The sequence below is a fragment of the Rhinolophus ferrumequinum genome, chromosome 24 (assembly GCF_004115265.2).
Source record: "Rhinolophus ferrumequinum isolate MPI-CBG mRhiFer1 chromosome 24, mRhiFer1_v1.p, whole genome shotgun sequence".
Classification (NCBI taxonomy): Eukaryota; Metazoa; Chordata; class Mammalia; order Chiroptera; family Rhinolophidae; genus Rhinolophus; species Rhinolophus ferrumequinum.
In genome coordinates, this window is record NC_046307.1 from 41,447,416 (window position 1) to 41,463,887 (window position 16,472).

Genomic DNA, 16,472 nt, shown 5'->3' on the forward strand with positions numbered 1-16,472 from the left:
GCCACAGGGATGCATACCTGTTTCTCTAAGGTACTAGATCAGAATGTGATTTATTAGCAACATCCCTGTAACCCTTTACCCAGTAAATGAATATTAAGTACAAACTGCAAGTGGCTGATGATACACCGTGAGCTGTGGTACCATCCATGTCCCCTAGAAGCTCCCAGTCCAGTGGAGGAGATAACATGAAACAGCATCAAACACCTAAGTAGATAATTACAGCTGTGATGAGTATTTTGAAAGAAAAATACAAGGTGCTTTGAAAGAGTGCATCAGGAGGACCTGAAAGAGACTAAGAGGCTCCAGAAGGGCCTCCCTGAGCAAGTGACATTTAGTCACAACCCTAAGTATTATAAGTAGTTCAGTAAGGGAGTGTGGAGGACGACGGTATCATTTCCTGGGATGTGGAATAAGAGCTAATTTGTAAAAGAGCTAACTTGGAGTGAAAGGATCATGAATTCAGTCTGGGAAACGTTGAATTACCAACATTCTGAGTAGGACCTGAGACATCCAGGACATCCAAAGATAATTCATTGTGTGGTAGAATAGCTGGAAATACAGGCCAGAGAAGGGATTTTGAGAGTTGTCGGCGTATGGAAAGTAACCTCACCAGGCTGGATGAGGTTCCTAGAGGGACTGTCAGGTGAGGAGAGAGCCAAGGCTGCCTCGAGGACTTCCAACACGTAAAGACCCAGTAGAGAAGATGATGTAGGCGGAGCAGGGCACAGAGGAAGCAGGAGGTCGGGAGAGTGGAGGGTCAGCTTTATTACTGAGAGGTCAAGTAAGACGAGGACTAAAACGCAGGTATTAGAGTTGGCCGCATGTTAGGAAATACATTAGCAAGTGGGAAGGGAGTTAGAAAGCTCATGGGAGATGAGGCGATAAAACAGCGTGCAGACGGCTCCTTTGATAAGATTGGCTGCAAAGAGGAGGAAGGGGAAGAGGGGCTGGTAGCTGAAAGGGGAAGGAGGCCAAAGGAAGAAAGGGTTTTTGATTTTTAAGATGGCAAAGATTTGAGCACATTTAAATGCCCATTGGAAAGATCTAAAAAAGGGAGAAGCTAAAGCTATGGAAGAAAAGGGAAAGGGACTATCACTGGCAGAAGAATTTTGTGCTGCACTGTGCAGTACAAAGGGAGGGATACAGGTGGAAGCAGCGAGGAATGTGGGGGTGGACGAAGGAGTGCTGACGAGCAACACCACGTGAGATGCCTGTGAACTGTAGCTCACTCGCTCACTAGCCATTTGTCATGTGATGTAATCTGGACTCATTCAAGGACAGCTTGAGCAGTTTCTGGTTTTGTATGTCGCCCTTTAATTTCTGTGTAAGCATTTTGGTTCTGCCATTGCAGCAGTCTGTGAAAGTCAGAAAACAAAAATAATGAAATGCCACCTGTTTATTTTACAACTATCTGTTTCTATAAGATAGCTGGGAGATAGCTGAAACTGAATCGAAATGAGATTTGGAGATCGCCTGTGTTTCATGTATTGTGTCCCATCTACAGTGGTAACCTTACCCTTTCTCAATTTTTAGGCCTTTTCTGATGCCATTAAAAAATGGCAGGAACTATCGCCAGAAGCCAGTGGAAAAAGAAAAAAGAGAAAAGAAATGAATCAGTATTCTTACATAGATTTCAAATTCGAACAAGGTAATGGCAACCTGAGTGTCGCTGATAGTGTGTGAACCTACTATGCAGAGCTGTCCCTTCCTGCACAGCCCGTAAGGGACATTGTGGTACAGCTGCTTAGGAAATGCCTTCCAGAGCAGTCCAAGGAGCAGCTCTGATGTGGACTGCTTGGGTGGCACATCAGTATTTTTAGAAAGTGGCTACAGTTGTCATCTTCCTTCTTTCTGCTACTTGGGCTACACCATGACAGGAAAATGTAGAGCTGTGTTAGAAAATTCATGCATGGAAAAGTGTTTGGGGACACTCTTAAGTTTGGGAAAAACCTGGTCTTGGATGTTTGATGAGAATTAGCTTTATCATTGGTAAAAACTGTCTAGGCTAGTGATTGATTGCTTACTACTGAGGGGTCACTTACACACCCCTCAGAGAGGGGCTTCTCAGAAAAAAACAAGCAGCTCTGAAGTAGCCACTGTTTATTTAAAATTGTTATTCTTCTTGATGAAATAAGTGCTGAAAGCTCTTCCAAAGAGGTTGCTTCAAGTCTAATCGCGCCCCAAAAGGTAAATTTGTTGATTTTTACAACAAATTTCATCGGAGTTGCTTGTGTCCAAGAAGAGTCCATACAACTTTTCCTATAGATTATGTCATAAAAAGGAATTATTTCCCTTTACTCCAGTTTGTCTTTCTGTTAATCTGTACTTGAATTTCTGAACTCTTCAGGACCTAAAAGAAAATGCCCTAGACTCTGACTCCTAAGGTCCCCAGGCTGGTCCGTAGACCAGTGCTCTCCTGACATGACAAATTTCACGGGTCTGTGGCAGAATGAGAAAGTGGGGACAGCGTGTAAGTGGTTTTTCATTCAGCTAATTTTACCCACACTTTAGGCATCCCTGATATCCAGTCACTCCCTATTCTGACTTTCAGTGATAGAGAAAGGAAAAGAACCACTTTATAAGATGTAGTCAGCTCTGTGTTTTGGAAAGTTCTCCTTTTATATCAAGCCAAAAGGTACCTTCCTGAAATTGCCTGCCATGGTTGTAGCTCTTGCCTTTGCAAAGCCTTGGAATCGATCTGTTGCTGCTTCCTGATTCTCCTTGGTGTACCCTTCTCTAGCTTGTCGGTGTTTCTTTGAAAGTTTGGGTGTACCGAGCTGGACAAAGAACGCCAAGTGAAATCTCAGTAGAGACATCAGCTGGGATTTAGATTCTGTACTTAAATTAAGTCCATACAGCCTAAGAATGCCATAGCTTTTGAAAATTAAAATATGGCCCACCTTTGGCTCACATTAAGCCTTGGTCTCTTCACCCACCTTGGTTTTAAGTAACAGAGCTCTCTCAGTTGTCCCGTATCTGACATTTTTTCCCTGTTAACTTCATCTTATTAGTTCCAGCCCATGGTTTCAGGTGTATCCCTTTAATTTTAGATTCTAATTCTTACATTGTACTGAGTAGACCATCTTTAAGGACACTGGGAGTTAGAAATAGAAAATACACTTGATGTACATTAGTAGTTCAATATTTGTGACTTACAGATACACGTCACCTTTCTTGACAGCAGTCTATAAGCACGTAGGCTAAGAATCCTTCATCTGTTCCAGGAATCCTACTCTTCGCCTTTTCAGCTTGTTTTCCATCCATTCATGCTCTTTGTGCTATGCATTGCTTGGCTCAGAGAGAGAAGATTCTCCCTCAGCTGCCCTTTTTATGGTCATAATGAGCTGACCACCACACAGCTCTCATGAAGAGTCTTCTTAGAATTTGGATGTAAACGGAATATCAGTAAAAATACAACATACCACCTCTACCAAGGCTAACCAAGAAAAAAGAGAGGAGACACAAATTGCAGGTGTTGATGGGGACATGGAATGACTGAAACTCACATGCCTTGCTGGTGGAAGGAAAGTGGAAACCACAACCACATTGGAAAACTGGCACGGTTTTCTAAAGCTGACCCAGCAACTCCATTCCTTCCTGTATGTTTAACTGAATTATAGACATGTTCTACAGCCCTATTTATAGTAAACCCACCTGTCCTCAATAGAATAGAAATAAACTGGGTTATATTCATATAGCACGTACTGAGACCCTCCATATGGAGCATAACGGGGGAAAAAGACACGAAAGTCAAAATGCGTAGCAGGTTAGAGGATGATACAGAGTCCATTTTTCCCAAACGATGGAGCATGTTAGAACAAAACATGCTGCTAGAAAGCAGGTGGGGGCCTAGGCCACAGGAGACTCTAATGGCTGGCCTGGATTCCTAGCAAACAGTTGTTTGCATGATTTTGCATTGTCACGTCTTCTAGGTGACATAAAGATAGAAAAGAGGATGTTCTTTCTGGAAAATAAGCGGCGACACTGTAGATCCTATGACCGACGCACCCTCCTTCCAGCTGTGCAGCAAGAGCAGGAGTTCTATGAACAGAAAATCAAGGAGATGGCAGAGGTAGGAAGATGTGCTTGGAGTGTGTTTCTGGGATTCTGGTTTGCTTAGTATAAAACTGTCTTTTAAGATTTGCCTTTTCTTTCGGTGACTAACTTGAACAGTTTTTAAAACGGTTTTGTAATGATACTAAAGTTCACTGTTTCATAAATCAGATTTATGTTAGAGAATTTTAATCGGAGCTTAGCGTTAGCACATGTGACCTCCCTCAACCTCTAATGGCAGAGGAAAACCGAGAGCGATTCCGTTCATCTCCAAATATATAATACTACCAAATTTGCAAGCCAACCAGAATATATTGTTTGTTTAATATGTATTTTCTAAACCAGCATCTCTGAAAGTGACCCATGTACCCCTGGCTTCCCCAAGACTCTTTAGAGGGTTCTGTGAAGTCAGATCTCTTAATGATAAGATCATTTACTTTTTTACCATGCTGAATTTGTACTGACGGAACAAAAACAACAGTGCCTTAGCATGAACCAAACCAGTGGCACCAAATTGTACCAGTAATTATTTTCTTCACCACCATGCATTCACGTTTTTTAAAAAGTAATGTCACCTAATGTAACAAATGACAGGTGGATAGGTAACTCTGACAGCTGGATCAGGGTAACGTCTCCCAAATTCTAATTTCTGCTTGACATCCAGAGTTTTATCATTGTCCATAAATAATAACTTAATTCAGTTTTGAGAAAATGTCTGCCAGATACCTATTTTTGAATAATCAGATTTTCTGTCAGTCTTCTTTTTTTTCCCCAAGTAAAAATGGTGTTCTGTTAAAAAAAACAAACAAGTGCCTTGTTCAGCAGCCTGCAGTTCAGCGGCACAAGTGCTGCTCCTTGAGACGGCCGGCCAGCACAGTCAGGATGCAGAGCCGCTTGGAGCGCACTTCCCTCTGAGCCACACTATCAAAAAGGTGTTTTTGAGCGTCAAAAATCACTCAATAATTTTTAAATTGAGCCGTGTAACTGAAGAGATGACTATTAATAACAGTTCTCTTATGTTTATAGAAACAAATTCTAAATGGTGTTGTGGCATCTTTTACTAAAGCTGTATTTTCATGTCTGGGTTTTTGTCCCCCAGCATGAAGACTTTTTGCTTGCTCTGCAGATGAATGAAGAACAATACCAAAAGGTAGTGTGAAAACTCACCTCATTCACTTCTTCTGGTATTTTTTGTGATCTGTATTCTCTTACTACATTTCCTCAGCATTTTGGTGGCACATTGGTTCCCGGACAACCTCCTGTTGATCTGAGTTTGTGGTTCAACCAAGTTACAGTCAGATACTTAAAACAGTATGGTCGCTCTTTAATACCAGACTGGATGAGTATTGAAGGGAAGATAGTTAAGGAACACTGCCTGGAATCCGCTGGATAAACTCTTAGAGGAGAATTTAGAACTCTGATATCACACAGAGTTAGAAGAAAGAGATGTATAACCTTAGGGCCCGATGGGTTTTCTACTCTGTCTGCCGTCCTCACATAGCGGCCTTTTCTTACCTGGGAGGGATGGCTAGATGACTGGATCACTGCCGTTAATAAAGAGTAAGTTTCCTGGAACTCACGGTACTTGTGATTGCTGCTTCAGTTAGCTTCAGTGGTCCCTTAAGATAAAGCTTGGGCTGGCACATGGCCTTCTCACACTCCTGTCGTATAACAAGGAGAGCAAAATACAACTTTTGAAGCTTTTTAGATAACATCCCTCATGTCTCTGGTCCCTGACTCCTATAATCGTGTTAGCAGTGTCATCTGACAGCAGATGGTATAGTTCTGCTGGCACCATGGAATTAATGAACATAACTTTATACAAAGGATAGCACCAAAAATACGCCTAAAAACAGACATGAAAATCTCAGTGTCATCTTAGCTATGTGGTAATATTTGTACTGGCACCTTGAGCTAGGTTTATGCAGCAGAAAACAGCTCATCGTTGTTTTATGGCTTCTAGGGGTTGCTTTTTACCTCGGGGTGAGGGGATATGAAACCTGATGCCCCCTTCTCGAGTGTGGGGAGTTTCACGTGTATTTCTTCTGATGGCCTGCAGGACGGCCAGCTGATCGAGTGCCGCTGCTGCTACGGGGAGTTTCCATTTGAGGAACTGACACAGTGTGCAGATGCCCACTTGTTCTGCAAAGAGTGTCTCATCAGATACGCCCAGGAGGCTGTCTTTGGATCTGGAAAGGTAAGGACTGTGAGGTGTGTCTAGGTAGGAACTATTCACGGGGGCTGAGGAGACCGCATTGATAGACAAGGTGAATGCCTCGTGGGAGTGCTTTTTCTGGAGTGAGCTGGGACTCTGCTAAGACGCACCCGTGTGTGGTGCCTAGACTGTCCCTGCTTTGTATGATTGTGTTGGTTTAAGCACAGCAGATTTCTTTTCAGGGGGTGCTATAATCCTTCCGTGCCGCAGGAGCGCCTGCTGCTCCCCTCAGCTTCCTGCTCAGAAGGAAAAGGAAATGTATGAGAGCGCAAATTAGTATTTTTTAACAAAACTTTGTAAAGACTTTTATAGTTGTGTTAAAATCAGCAACTATTTTATACAAGATCATGTTTCTTCCAGTCAGTTCTCTTGACATCAGCATAACACGATATGGAAAGGAGTTTTGTTTTGTCTTGATGAACACTTAAAAAAAACAAAACAAAAAGAAAAAAACAAAATTGGGGTGATGGACGGCTCAATTAGAGCGTGAGCTCTGAGCAACAAGGGTTGCTGGTTCGATCCCCACATGGGCCAGTGAGCTGCGCCCTCCACAACTAGAATGAAGACAACGAGCTGGTGCTGAGCTCACGGGCAGCCGGATGGCTCAGTTGGTTAAGAGCGCATGCTCTCAACAACAAGGTTGCCGGTTTGACTCCCACAAGGAATGATGGGCTGCACCCCCTGCAACTAAGATTGACAAGGCACCTTGAGCTGAGCTGCTGAGGGGTGGCCGGATGGCTCAGTTGGGTAGAGCGCGTGCTGTCCACAAGGTTGCCGATTCGACTCCTGCAAGGGATGGTGGGCTGTGCCCCCCTGCAACTAGATTGGAAATGGCAACTGGACCTGGAACTGAGCTGCGCCCTCCACAACTAAGATAGAAAGGACAACTTGACTTAGAGCTGATGGGTCCTGGGAAAAAAAACACTGTTCCCCAATAAAGTCCCAGAAATACACACCATTCCCCTTCCCCAATAAAAAAATCTTTAAAAACAAACAAACAAAAAATTGCGTTTCATAAACGCCTGACCAATGATAAATCACTCAGCATCAGTTACTCTAAAGCAAGTTGTAGTTTAGTCAGGAACTGAGTAGCAATTATGAGCAGAGTGGTTGTGATTGGCAGAATAATGGCCCCCCAAAGATGTCCACTCCTGATCCCCAGAACCTGTGACTATGCTACCTTACATGGCAAAGGGGAATTAAGGTTGCTAATCAAAATCAGATGACCTTAAAATAGAGAGATTGTCCTGGGTAGTCCAGGTGGGCCCACTGTAATCTCAAGGGCCTTCAAAATGGACAAGAGTGATGGAAGAGGTCAGAGTGCTGGGTCTGAGAAGGACTCAGCCTGCTGTAAGTGGCTTGAAAGATGGAGTCCGTTGCCCTCTGGTCCAGCTGTTCCTCCTGGAAGAGTTTTAGTCACCTGACTATCTGAAGTGGGTAGGAACTAGAGACTTTTCAAACAGTCCCCCAGTTTTTAGTTTATATTGCTGACAGTCCCCTCCCACCATTAACCTCTGTCTTGCAAGAGGTCCAGACCTCCAGCCTTTTCAGGGCTATAGAGGAACCAGCATGCTGCTCATGAGGGTCTTCCTTTCAGACACTGAGCTGTGACCTTCCTCCCGTCCGCTACGCAGTTCACCCTTCCTTATCTGCCATCCATCATCACGTGTTGTGGTTCGGGCTGATAGAGGTCCTCTGGGTGTCAGGGGTGGACTTTGGTTTTCTTGTTATTCGTGTGGTTCTCAGAAGAGGGGACACAAGAGATCTTTGTCATCTCAGAACCTGTGTTAACCACGATTTATTTGCCTCCCATTGAAAGAACGTTTAACCACTGAGGCTTTTCATTTTTCTGAAAACCTGGTTGAGTTTTCTTTTTTTCTCTCTTTGCCACCTGACTGACCTTATCATTCTAGTCAGAGCTTAGCTGCATGGAAGGCAGCTGCACCTGTTCATTCCCAACCAGCGAACTGGAGAAGGTGCTTCCCCAGACCATCCTGTATAAATACTATGAGCGCAAAGCCGAAGAAGAAGTTGCTGCCGCCTATGCTGATGAGCTTGTCAGGTGAGTTCTCAGGGTTGGAGAGAGTCGTCTGCCAACTCATTCTCCAGTAGGAAGGCTGCCTGAGCACTTTAATCAGATGACGAAGCTTGTAACAAATTTGCATCTTCCAAGCTTTCTGGCATTTCTTGCTGAGAAGTAAAAGAATAATTTTATTAATCGAACAATCTACAGTTCAAATTATTGCCTGTACTCCTTGGCACCCCTTATCAGGATTATAGATACAAATGCTGTGCTTTGGGTTGGGAAGCAAGGTGACATGTGCAAGGAGTTCTCAGAAAGGAATGTTTTTTGAATGATTTGCACTGAATCAGGACCCAGAATGGTACCTGGATTTCCTAGTAAGAGCCAGCACAAAAGAGAGCCTCCGTCCATATTTTAATGAAAAGTAAGAATTGAAAGGAGATAACGGCCATCCAGCTGAAAATTCATCTTAGTATGAACAGTCACATGCAACCACAGCAGGCTTCACTGCTCTAAGTAACTAACGTTCCTTCTGCTGTTTTTACTCTAGGTGCCCCTCCTGTAGCTTTCCTGCTCTGTTAGACAGTGATGTGAAGAGGTTCAGTTGTCCCAATCCTCGCTGCCGAAAGGTAGGCAGATTTTTTTCTCCCTTTATATTTGAATTACGGTATTATGGGCTACCCTAATGGCACGAATATGCTGGTTATCTGCGTGCTGACCGGTGAGAGGGATTTGTTTGTTCTCCTTTTCGTGAAAGATCGGTACTTGAGAACGAATGGTGGTTGACATAGTTACGGAGATGGAGGCCACTTGTGGAATTGCAGTCACAAAGCTCTGGATCTCTGCTTTATGCCCTCTTCCTATAAGGGCAGTTATTGTATTGTGAAATGTGAAGAGTTTTGTGTTTCTTCACTGTGCCACCATTTTTCTGGCTTGCTCTTTTCACCATCCTGTTGTGCTCAGGTAGTTTCTGTGTGTGTGTGTGCGCGTGTGCACACGCACATCCCTGCCGTTTTCAAAGTGCTAGTGATAGTTCTTTGATTAAAGAACTGGGTGTCCTGGTAGCGTCTCTAGCATGTGTGGCAGATTATTCCCTCAACTGTTCTCATAAGAACTGGTTGTATCAGGAGAGACCAAAGCTATCTTGGCACCTCACTGCAGAAAACCTTTCTTCTTTTAACTGACTCCTTTTCTGTGAACTAAGAATGTCTTAAAATTTATCAACTTAGAGTTTTTAACGAATATTGGCATCTACCTAGACAAGTATGTTTTAAGCCATTTTTCTAAAATAGCATGATCAGAGTTGAATATTATAATATATCTGCCTTGAGATGAAAGTAAGATATTGGGAAAGGAAGAAAGAAACTAAACTAATGGACTAAAACTTTATTTCTTTTGTTTTCAATGTTAACATTTCCATGTAAAATCTGGATGTATTTTTACAACTGATGTGTTCGTTTAATAGTTTGTCCCCCTCTCAAGCTATTTTGCTATAACAGTTGTCCCAACAGTATCCGGCATTTTGGAACTAAGAAAGTAGAGTAACTGCCCATTCTGTGCACTCCCAGTGTGTGCGACACTGGGCTGCCTTAGTAAGGCAGTGCCTGAGAGCTAAGATTCAGAGAGCAAGGAGGCAGTAGCCAAGGGAAGGAAAGGGTGGGAATGAAGTGAAAGTGAAGATGTTGGAATGTTCTAGGTCCAAGGAGCAGTAGCATCCTGGACACTGACTTGTACTGGGAGTGTGGAGGGAAAGACTCATGATCTGGGTTGGGGCCAGGGCCATGCAGGCACCTGAGCACCATTGTGAGGCGGTGGGACGAGGGGAGGGAAATACCAGAGATCTGTCTGGCTGCTGAGGAGTCCCAGTGAAAGATGCATGTCCGTGCCACCCTTCTGGAGTCTCCGTGAATCGCTAAGAGTGAGCTGGGAACTACATTTCCTGTATGACTCAAAGTTAAACTCAGAAAACAGCCTCGTATACGATTTGGAAGGCCAGAGAGAAGGGGAGGCATTCTTCTCCGAAGAGCATTACAAGCTGGCATAAGGGCCCACATGAGCCTGAAACAGCATCCCATGAGTGTCTTGATAACACTCAACCTGGGATGTCAGTGAAAGCCTCCCAGAGGCTGTTAAGATCTTAGGCAGAAACACCAAATAGTCTGCTTCCTCTGTGGGAGAAATATACATGCCTTGGTGCACTTGGAGGTGCCCATGTAACTTCTTTTGACCAATGAAATGTGAGTGTGGGTGAACTAGGTCACGGGCAGAAAAAGTGGTAAAAACATACTTCAGGATGACGTCAGCAAGACGGTGAAATAGGCAGCCTCAGACCCCCCCTTTCCCCTGCAGAAACACTGATTCATTAGTACATGGACCAGTTCCCTTTGTGAGAAATCGAGAAACCAGTTATAGGCTCCTGTACTCCAGGCAGTGCAAAGCCAGCTGCAGTGCGGCCTGTAGGGCACTTCATGGAACTCACTCAGCAGATCCCTGCCACCAGCACATGCAGCACAGTTGGGAGGAAACTCCTAGCTTCTCCTTGGGGAGGAAAAGAGAAGCCTGGAACATACTTCTAACTTTCAGACTTCTCGGAATACTACCCGAAGGGCTGGCTTCCATCTTGCCTGCATCTAAACACTGATAGGAAGGGGCGCCAGGTTGGGGAACCACTGAGAACAAAGGCAGTAGTTTGAACTAGTGCACACGTGCTTGTCATTGCCCCTGTTCTTGACTTAGTGTGGAAAGAATGGGAGAAAACCCCATCTCCCAGTTTCTCCCTAAGGTGGAAAAGCGTTGGAGCATATGTCCAACATTCGGCTTTTTGGGGGACTGCCCAAGGGGCTGGTTTCTGCCTTACCTGACTCAGCACAGACAGCACCCTGCATATTTAGATGCCTAGAAACCTCAACAAAAAAAGATCTGGGCAGCTTACAGCAGCTCCATCTCTGTCTACTGCAGTACAGTAAACAGACACCAGAGGGAGCAGGAGATTACAAACTCCTGGGGAAAGAAACCAGCAAAACAATCTGATTGGGAATTGACACACATAAGTCCAGAGAAGACGCATCCACAGAAACGGTTTGAGATGCCCCCAGAATCTTTAGTGAGATTGATTGGTGAAGATCTTTCCCTGTAAACAGCCAGTCGGTAAAGACTGGGAGAGGTGACTGTTTTTTCAGATGTGTGGATGTCAACACAAAATAACAAGGCACTAGAAGAAGCATGGTCCAACAAAGGAACAAAATAAATCTTTAGAAACTGATCCTGAAGAAATGAGGTATGTGAATTACCTGAGAAAGATTTTAAAATAATCATGACGATGCTCAGTGAGCTTAGGAAAATGGTATATGAGATGATGCGAATGAGAATATCAACAAAGAGAAAATATTTTAAAGATCCAAACAAAATTCACCTGAAAAATACAATAAATGATTGAAAATTTCACTAGAGGGGTTCAGTAGCAGACTTGATCAAGTTTAATAAAGAATCTGCAAACTCAAAGACAGGTTATTTGAAATTATCTAGTGAGAGGAACAAAAAGAAAACAGAATGAAGAGTAAGGAAAGCTTAAGGGACTTACAGGATACCATCAAAGAGACCAGTACATGCACTTTTAGAGGCCTAGAAGGAGAACAGAGGAAGAGGCAGAAAGCTTATTTGAAAAATTAGTGGCCAAATCTTCCAAAATCTGGGAAGACAGTGGACATCCAGATTCAAGAAGCCAAGTGTACCCCAATTAGGATGAATGGAGACACTTTATACTCAGATTGTCAAAAGTCAAAGACAGTTTTGAAAACAGCAAGAGAAAAGCAACTTGTGATATACAATGGAGCTCCCATAAGCTCCTCCATTAATTTTTCAGCAGGAACCTTGCAGGACAGAAGAAGGTAAGGTGATATATTCAAAGTGCTGAAAGAATAAAAGAAGAAAACTGCCAGTCAAGAATACTGTATCTCGCATAACTATTCAAAAGTGAGGGAGGAATTAAGACATTCCCAGATAAACAAAAGCTGAGGGAGGTTATTACCATTAGACCTACCTTACAAGAAATGCTAAAGGGAGTCCTTCCAGTTGAAACAAAAGGATGCTGGATAGCAACACGAAAGCACACAAAGGTATAAATCACACTGGTAACGATAAATGTTTAGACAAACACAAAATACTCTAATGTGTGTATATGTAATACCTTTTAACTGATATAGAATTTAACAGGCAAAAGTATAAATGACTATAGAAATATATTAATGGATATACAATAGAAAAAAGATGTAATTTGTGGCATCAATAACATAAAGGGGGGTAAAAGTTTTTGTATATGATTGAAGTTGTTACCAGCTTAAAATAGATCGTTATAAATATACACAGGAGAAAGAAAGGAATCAAAACCTGTCACTACAAAAAAATGAATGAAACACAAAGGAAGACAGCAAGAGGGGAAAAGAGACAAATAAGCTACAGGACGGAGAACAACACAGTGGCAATAGTTAAGTTCTTCCCTATCAGTAATACTTTAGATGTAAATGAATTAAACTCCCCAGTCAAAAGACACAGAGGGACTGAATGGATTTTAAAAAAGAAATAAGATCCTTATCTACAAAAGATTCACTTTAGATTTAAGGATACACACAGGCAGAAAGTGAAAGGATGGCAAAAAGATATTTCATGCAAATGGTAACCAAAAGAGAGCTGGGATGGCTATACTTATACGAAATTGTCTTTAAATCAAAACTGTCACAGGAGACAAGGACATTATATAATAATAAAAAGGTCACTTCACCAGGAAGGTATAACAAGTATAAATATATACGCACCCAGCATCAGAGCGTCCAAACATATGAAGCAAACATTGAAGATACGAATGGAGAAATAGGCAGCAACACAATAATAGTAGATTTCCGTACTCCACTTTCAATAATAGATGAGCAGACAGATCACTAAGAAACAGGGCCTTAAACAAACACTGTAGACCAAATGGACCTACAGGAAAAACAGATATATACAGAGCATTCCACCCAGCAGGAGCAGAATACATGTTCTTCTCAAGCGAACATTCTGTGAGGTCAGCATCACCCTAATACCAATGCTAAACAGCGACGCCATAAGAAACGAGAACTACAGACCAATGTCCCTGATGAATGTAGATGCAAAACTCCTCAACAGAATACTAGAAACCTGAATTTGGCAACATGTTAAAGGGATCATATACCATGACCAAATGGGATTTATCCCTGGGGTGCAAGGATGGTTCAACAAAAATCAGTGTGATGTACCACAGTAACAGGAGGAAGAATAAAAATAATAGATGGAGAAAGAGCATATTTGACAAAATTCAACTCAACAAACTAGGAATAGAAGGAAATTACCTCAACGTAATAAAGGCCATATATGAAAAGGCCACAGCTAACATACTCAGTGGTGAAAAACTAACGACTTCTCTAAGCTCAGGAAAAAGGCAAGGATGCCCTCTGTCGTCACTTCTATTCAGCATATTACTGGAAGTCCTAGTTAGAGAATAAGTAAGACAAAAGGAAAGGCATCCAAATCAGAAAAGAAGAAGTAAAATGTTCTCTCCTTGTAGATGACATGATCTTATATATACACAAATAAAGATTGCGCTTTTTAAAAAAATATTTGAACAATAACAAATTCAGCAAAGTTGCAGGATACAAAATCAATATGCAGAAATCAGTTCTATTTCTGTATACTAACAACAATCCAAAAAGGAAATTAAGAATACAGTCCCATTTACAGTAGCATCAAAAAGAATAAAATACTTAGGAATAAACTTCAACAAAGGAGGTGAAAAACTTGTACACTGAAAACCACAAAACATTGGTGAAATTAGACACAAGTGGAAAGACATCTGTGTTCATGGATTGGAAGACTTAATATTGTCAAAGTGTCATAGTGCCCAAAGCCATCTACAAATTCAGTGCAATCCCTATGAAAATCCCAATGGCATTTTTTCAGAAATAGAAAAAAACAATCCTAAAATTCGCAGGGAACTACAAAGGACCCCAGATTGCCAAAACATCTTGAGAAAGAAGAACCAAAGCTAGAGGAGACCTCATACTTCCTCACTTCAAAGCATATTACAAAGCTACAGTAATCAAAACTGTGGTACTAGCATAAAGACAGACATAAAGAAAGACCAATGGAACAGAACAGAGAGCCCAGCAGTAAACTCATGCGTATATAGTCAAGGGTGCCAGGACCACACAATAGGGAAAGGATCGTCTGTTCAACAGATGGCACTGGGAAAACTGATAGGATAACCACGTGCAAAAGAATGAAATTGGACGTTATCTTATACCATATTAAAAAACAACTCAAAATGGATTTAAAAAGACTTAAACATATGACCTGAAACTATAAAACTCCTAGAAGAAAACATGAGGGGAAAGTTTGGTGATTTCCTGGATTTGACGCTAAAAGCACAGGCAGCAAAAACAAAACTACACAAGTGGGACTGCATCAACCTAAAAAGCTGTGCAACAAAGGAAACAACAGAGTGAAAAGGCAGCCTATTATATGGGAGAAAGTATTTGCAAATCATTTATCTGTTAAAAGGTTAATATCCATAGTAGAAAAAAAAAAACTACAACTCAGTAACAAAAACCAACCCAGTTAAATGGGCGATAGACCTGAATAGACTTTTCTGCAAAGAAGACATACAAATGGCCAACAGGTATCGGAGAAAGTGCTCACATCACTAATCAATCATCAAGAAAATGCAAATCCAAACACAGGTGATTTCACCTCACATCTATTACAATGGCCGCTAACAACAGCAGCAACAACAGCAACAAATAGCAAGTGCCAGCAAGGATATAGAGAAATTGAAATTCTTGTGCATTTTTGGTGGGAATGTAAAATGGTACAGCCACAATGGAAAAATAGTATGTATGCCCTCAAAAAATAAAAACTACCTTATGATCTAGCAGTCCCACTTATGGATATTTATCCAAAAGAATTGAAAACAGGACCTTGAAGAGATATTTGCACTCCTGTGTTCACTGCAGCATTATTCACAATAACCAAGATATGGAAACAGTCAAAATGTCCATCATGGATGAATGGATAAAGAAAATGGGGTCTATCCATACATGCACCAGAATATTATTCAGTATTTAAATAGGAAGTAAATTCTCACACATGCAACAATATGGATGAACCTTGAGTACAATATGTGAAGTGAGATAAGCCAGTCCCAAAAAGATAAATACCGTATGATTCCACTTACTGGATGTATCTAAAGTAGTCACACTCATAGAAGCCGGAAGTAGCGTGGTGATTGCCAGGGGCTGGGGGTGGGGGGGAATAGGAAGTTGTCATGTAGTAGGTATGGAATTTCGTTCAGGCAAGATGCAAAAGTTCTAAAGATCTGCTGTGTAACCACGCACATACAGTTAACAGTACTGTACTGTGCACTTAAAATGTGTTAAATAAGATAGACTTCGTGTTATGTTGTTTACCACAGGAAAAAGAGAGCATATGGTTTTTCCTTTTTCCCAAGGTGGACATGGAGAAATAAGTCTGTTTTGTGTTACTGAAGTTTGAGTTTGTTCCCCAGAAGCATCCTGAGTGATAGAGATGGTGAGAACCAACAGTGACCATGGGGGTGGAGAAAAGGAGCAGACTTGGAAGACAGTAGGGAGCTGGGTTAGGAAGAGCTATTCTGACCGTGGGGTAGGGAGAAGTCCAGATGACTTACTGCTCTGCTTTGGGCCACTAAGTAGGTGATAATGCTATTCACACAAAATTGGAAATAGAACAGAGAAGATTCCAGGAGAGAAGATCAGTTCTGTTTTGGACATGTTGAGTTTTGAGAGTGGAGGTTTCCTGTGTGCGTATGTTTTTCCAGTAACATATGCACATAATAGGTGCTCCGTCATTATTTGATAAGTGACCATGATCAAGAAAACACAGGAGACGTGGAGGCTGGAGGAAGATTGTGCCTTCGCGAATAAGTAGCTTTGAAAAAGAGCCCTGGGCATAAGCAGAGCACGGGGAAGCAGGGCCCACCAGGCGTTAGAGAACAGCTGTAGATAGATGAGTTTAGGGGAATTATTACCTTAGTAAAAATGTTGAGTCCTGCTGTCTAAGTTCAGAGTACGTCTTTCTGTTAGTTCATATTTTTTTATGTTCCTCAGTAATGTTTTACAGTAAAGAGAATGCGTC

General features: G+C 42.0%; 1 protein-coding gene across 3 annotated transcripts in view; it reads left to right on the top strand.

Moving 5' to 3' along the window:
• Positions 1 to 16,472, top strand: part of RNF216 (ring finger protein 216) — a 115,960-nt gene that overhangs the window by 31,488 nt on the left and 68,000 nt on the right. For all 3 annotated transcript variants that reach the window (XM_033096072.1, XM_033096075.1, XM_033096074.1), the window contains exons 8-13: positions 1,534 to 1,648; positions 3,933 to 4,072; positions 5,153 to 5,203; positions 6,113 to 6,250; positions 8,182 to 8,330; positions 8,842 to 8,920. In XM_033096072.1, the coding sequence (XP_032951963.1) occupies positions 1,534 to 1,648; positions 3,933 to 4,072; positions 5,153 to 5,203; positions 6,113 to 6,250; positions 8,182 to 8,330; positions 8,842 to 8,920 (672 nt within the window). The remainder of the gene's footprint in view (positions 1 to 1,533; positions 1,649 to 3,932; positions 4,073 to 5,152; positions 5,204 to 6,112; positions 6,251 to 8,181; positions 8,331 to 8,841; positions 8,921 to 16,472) is intronic.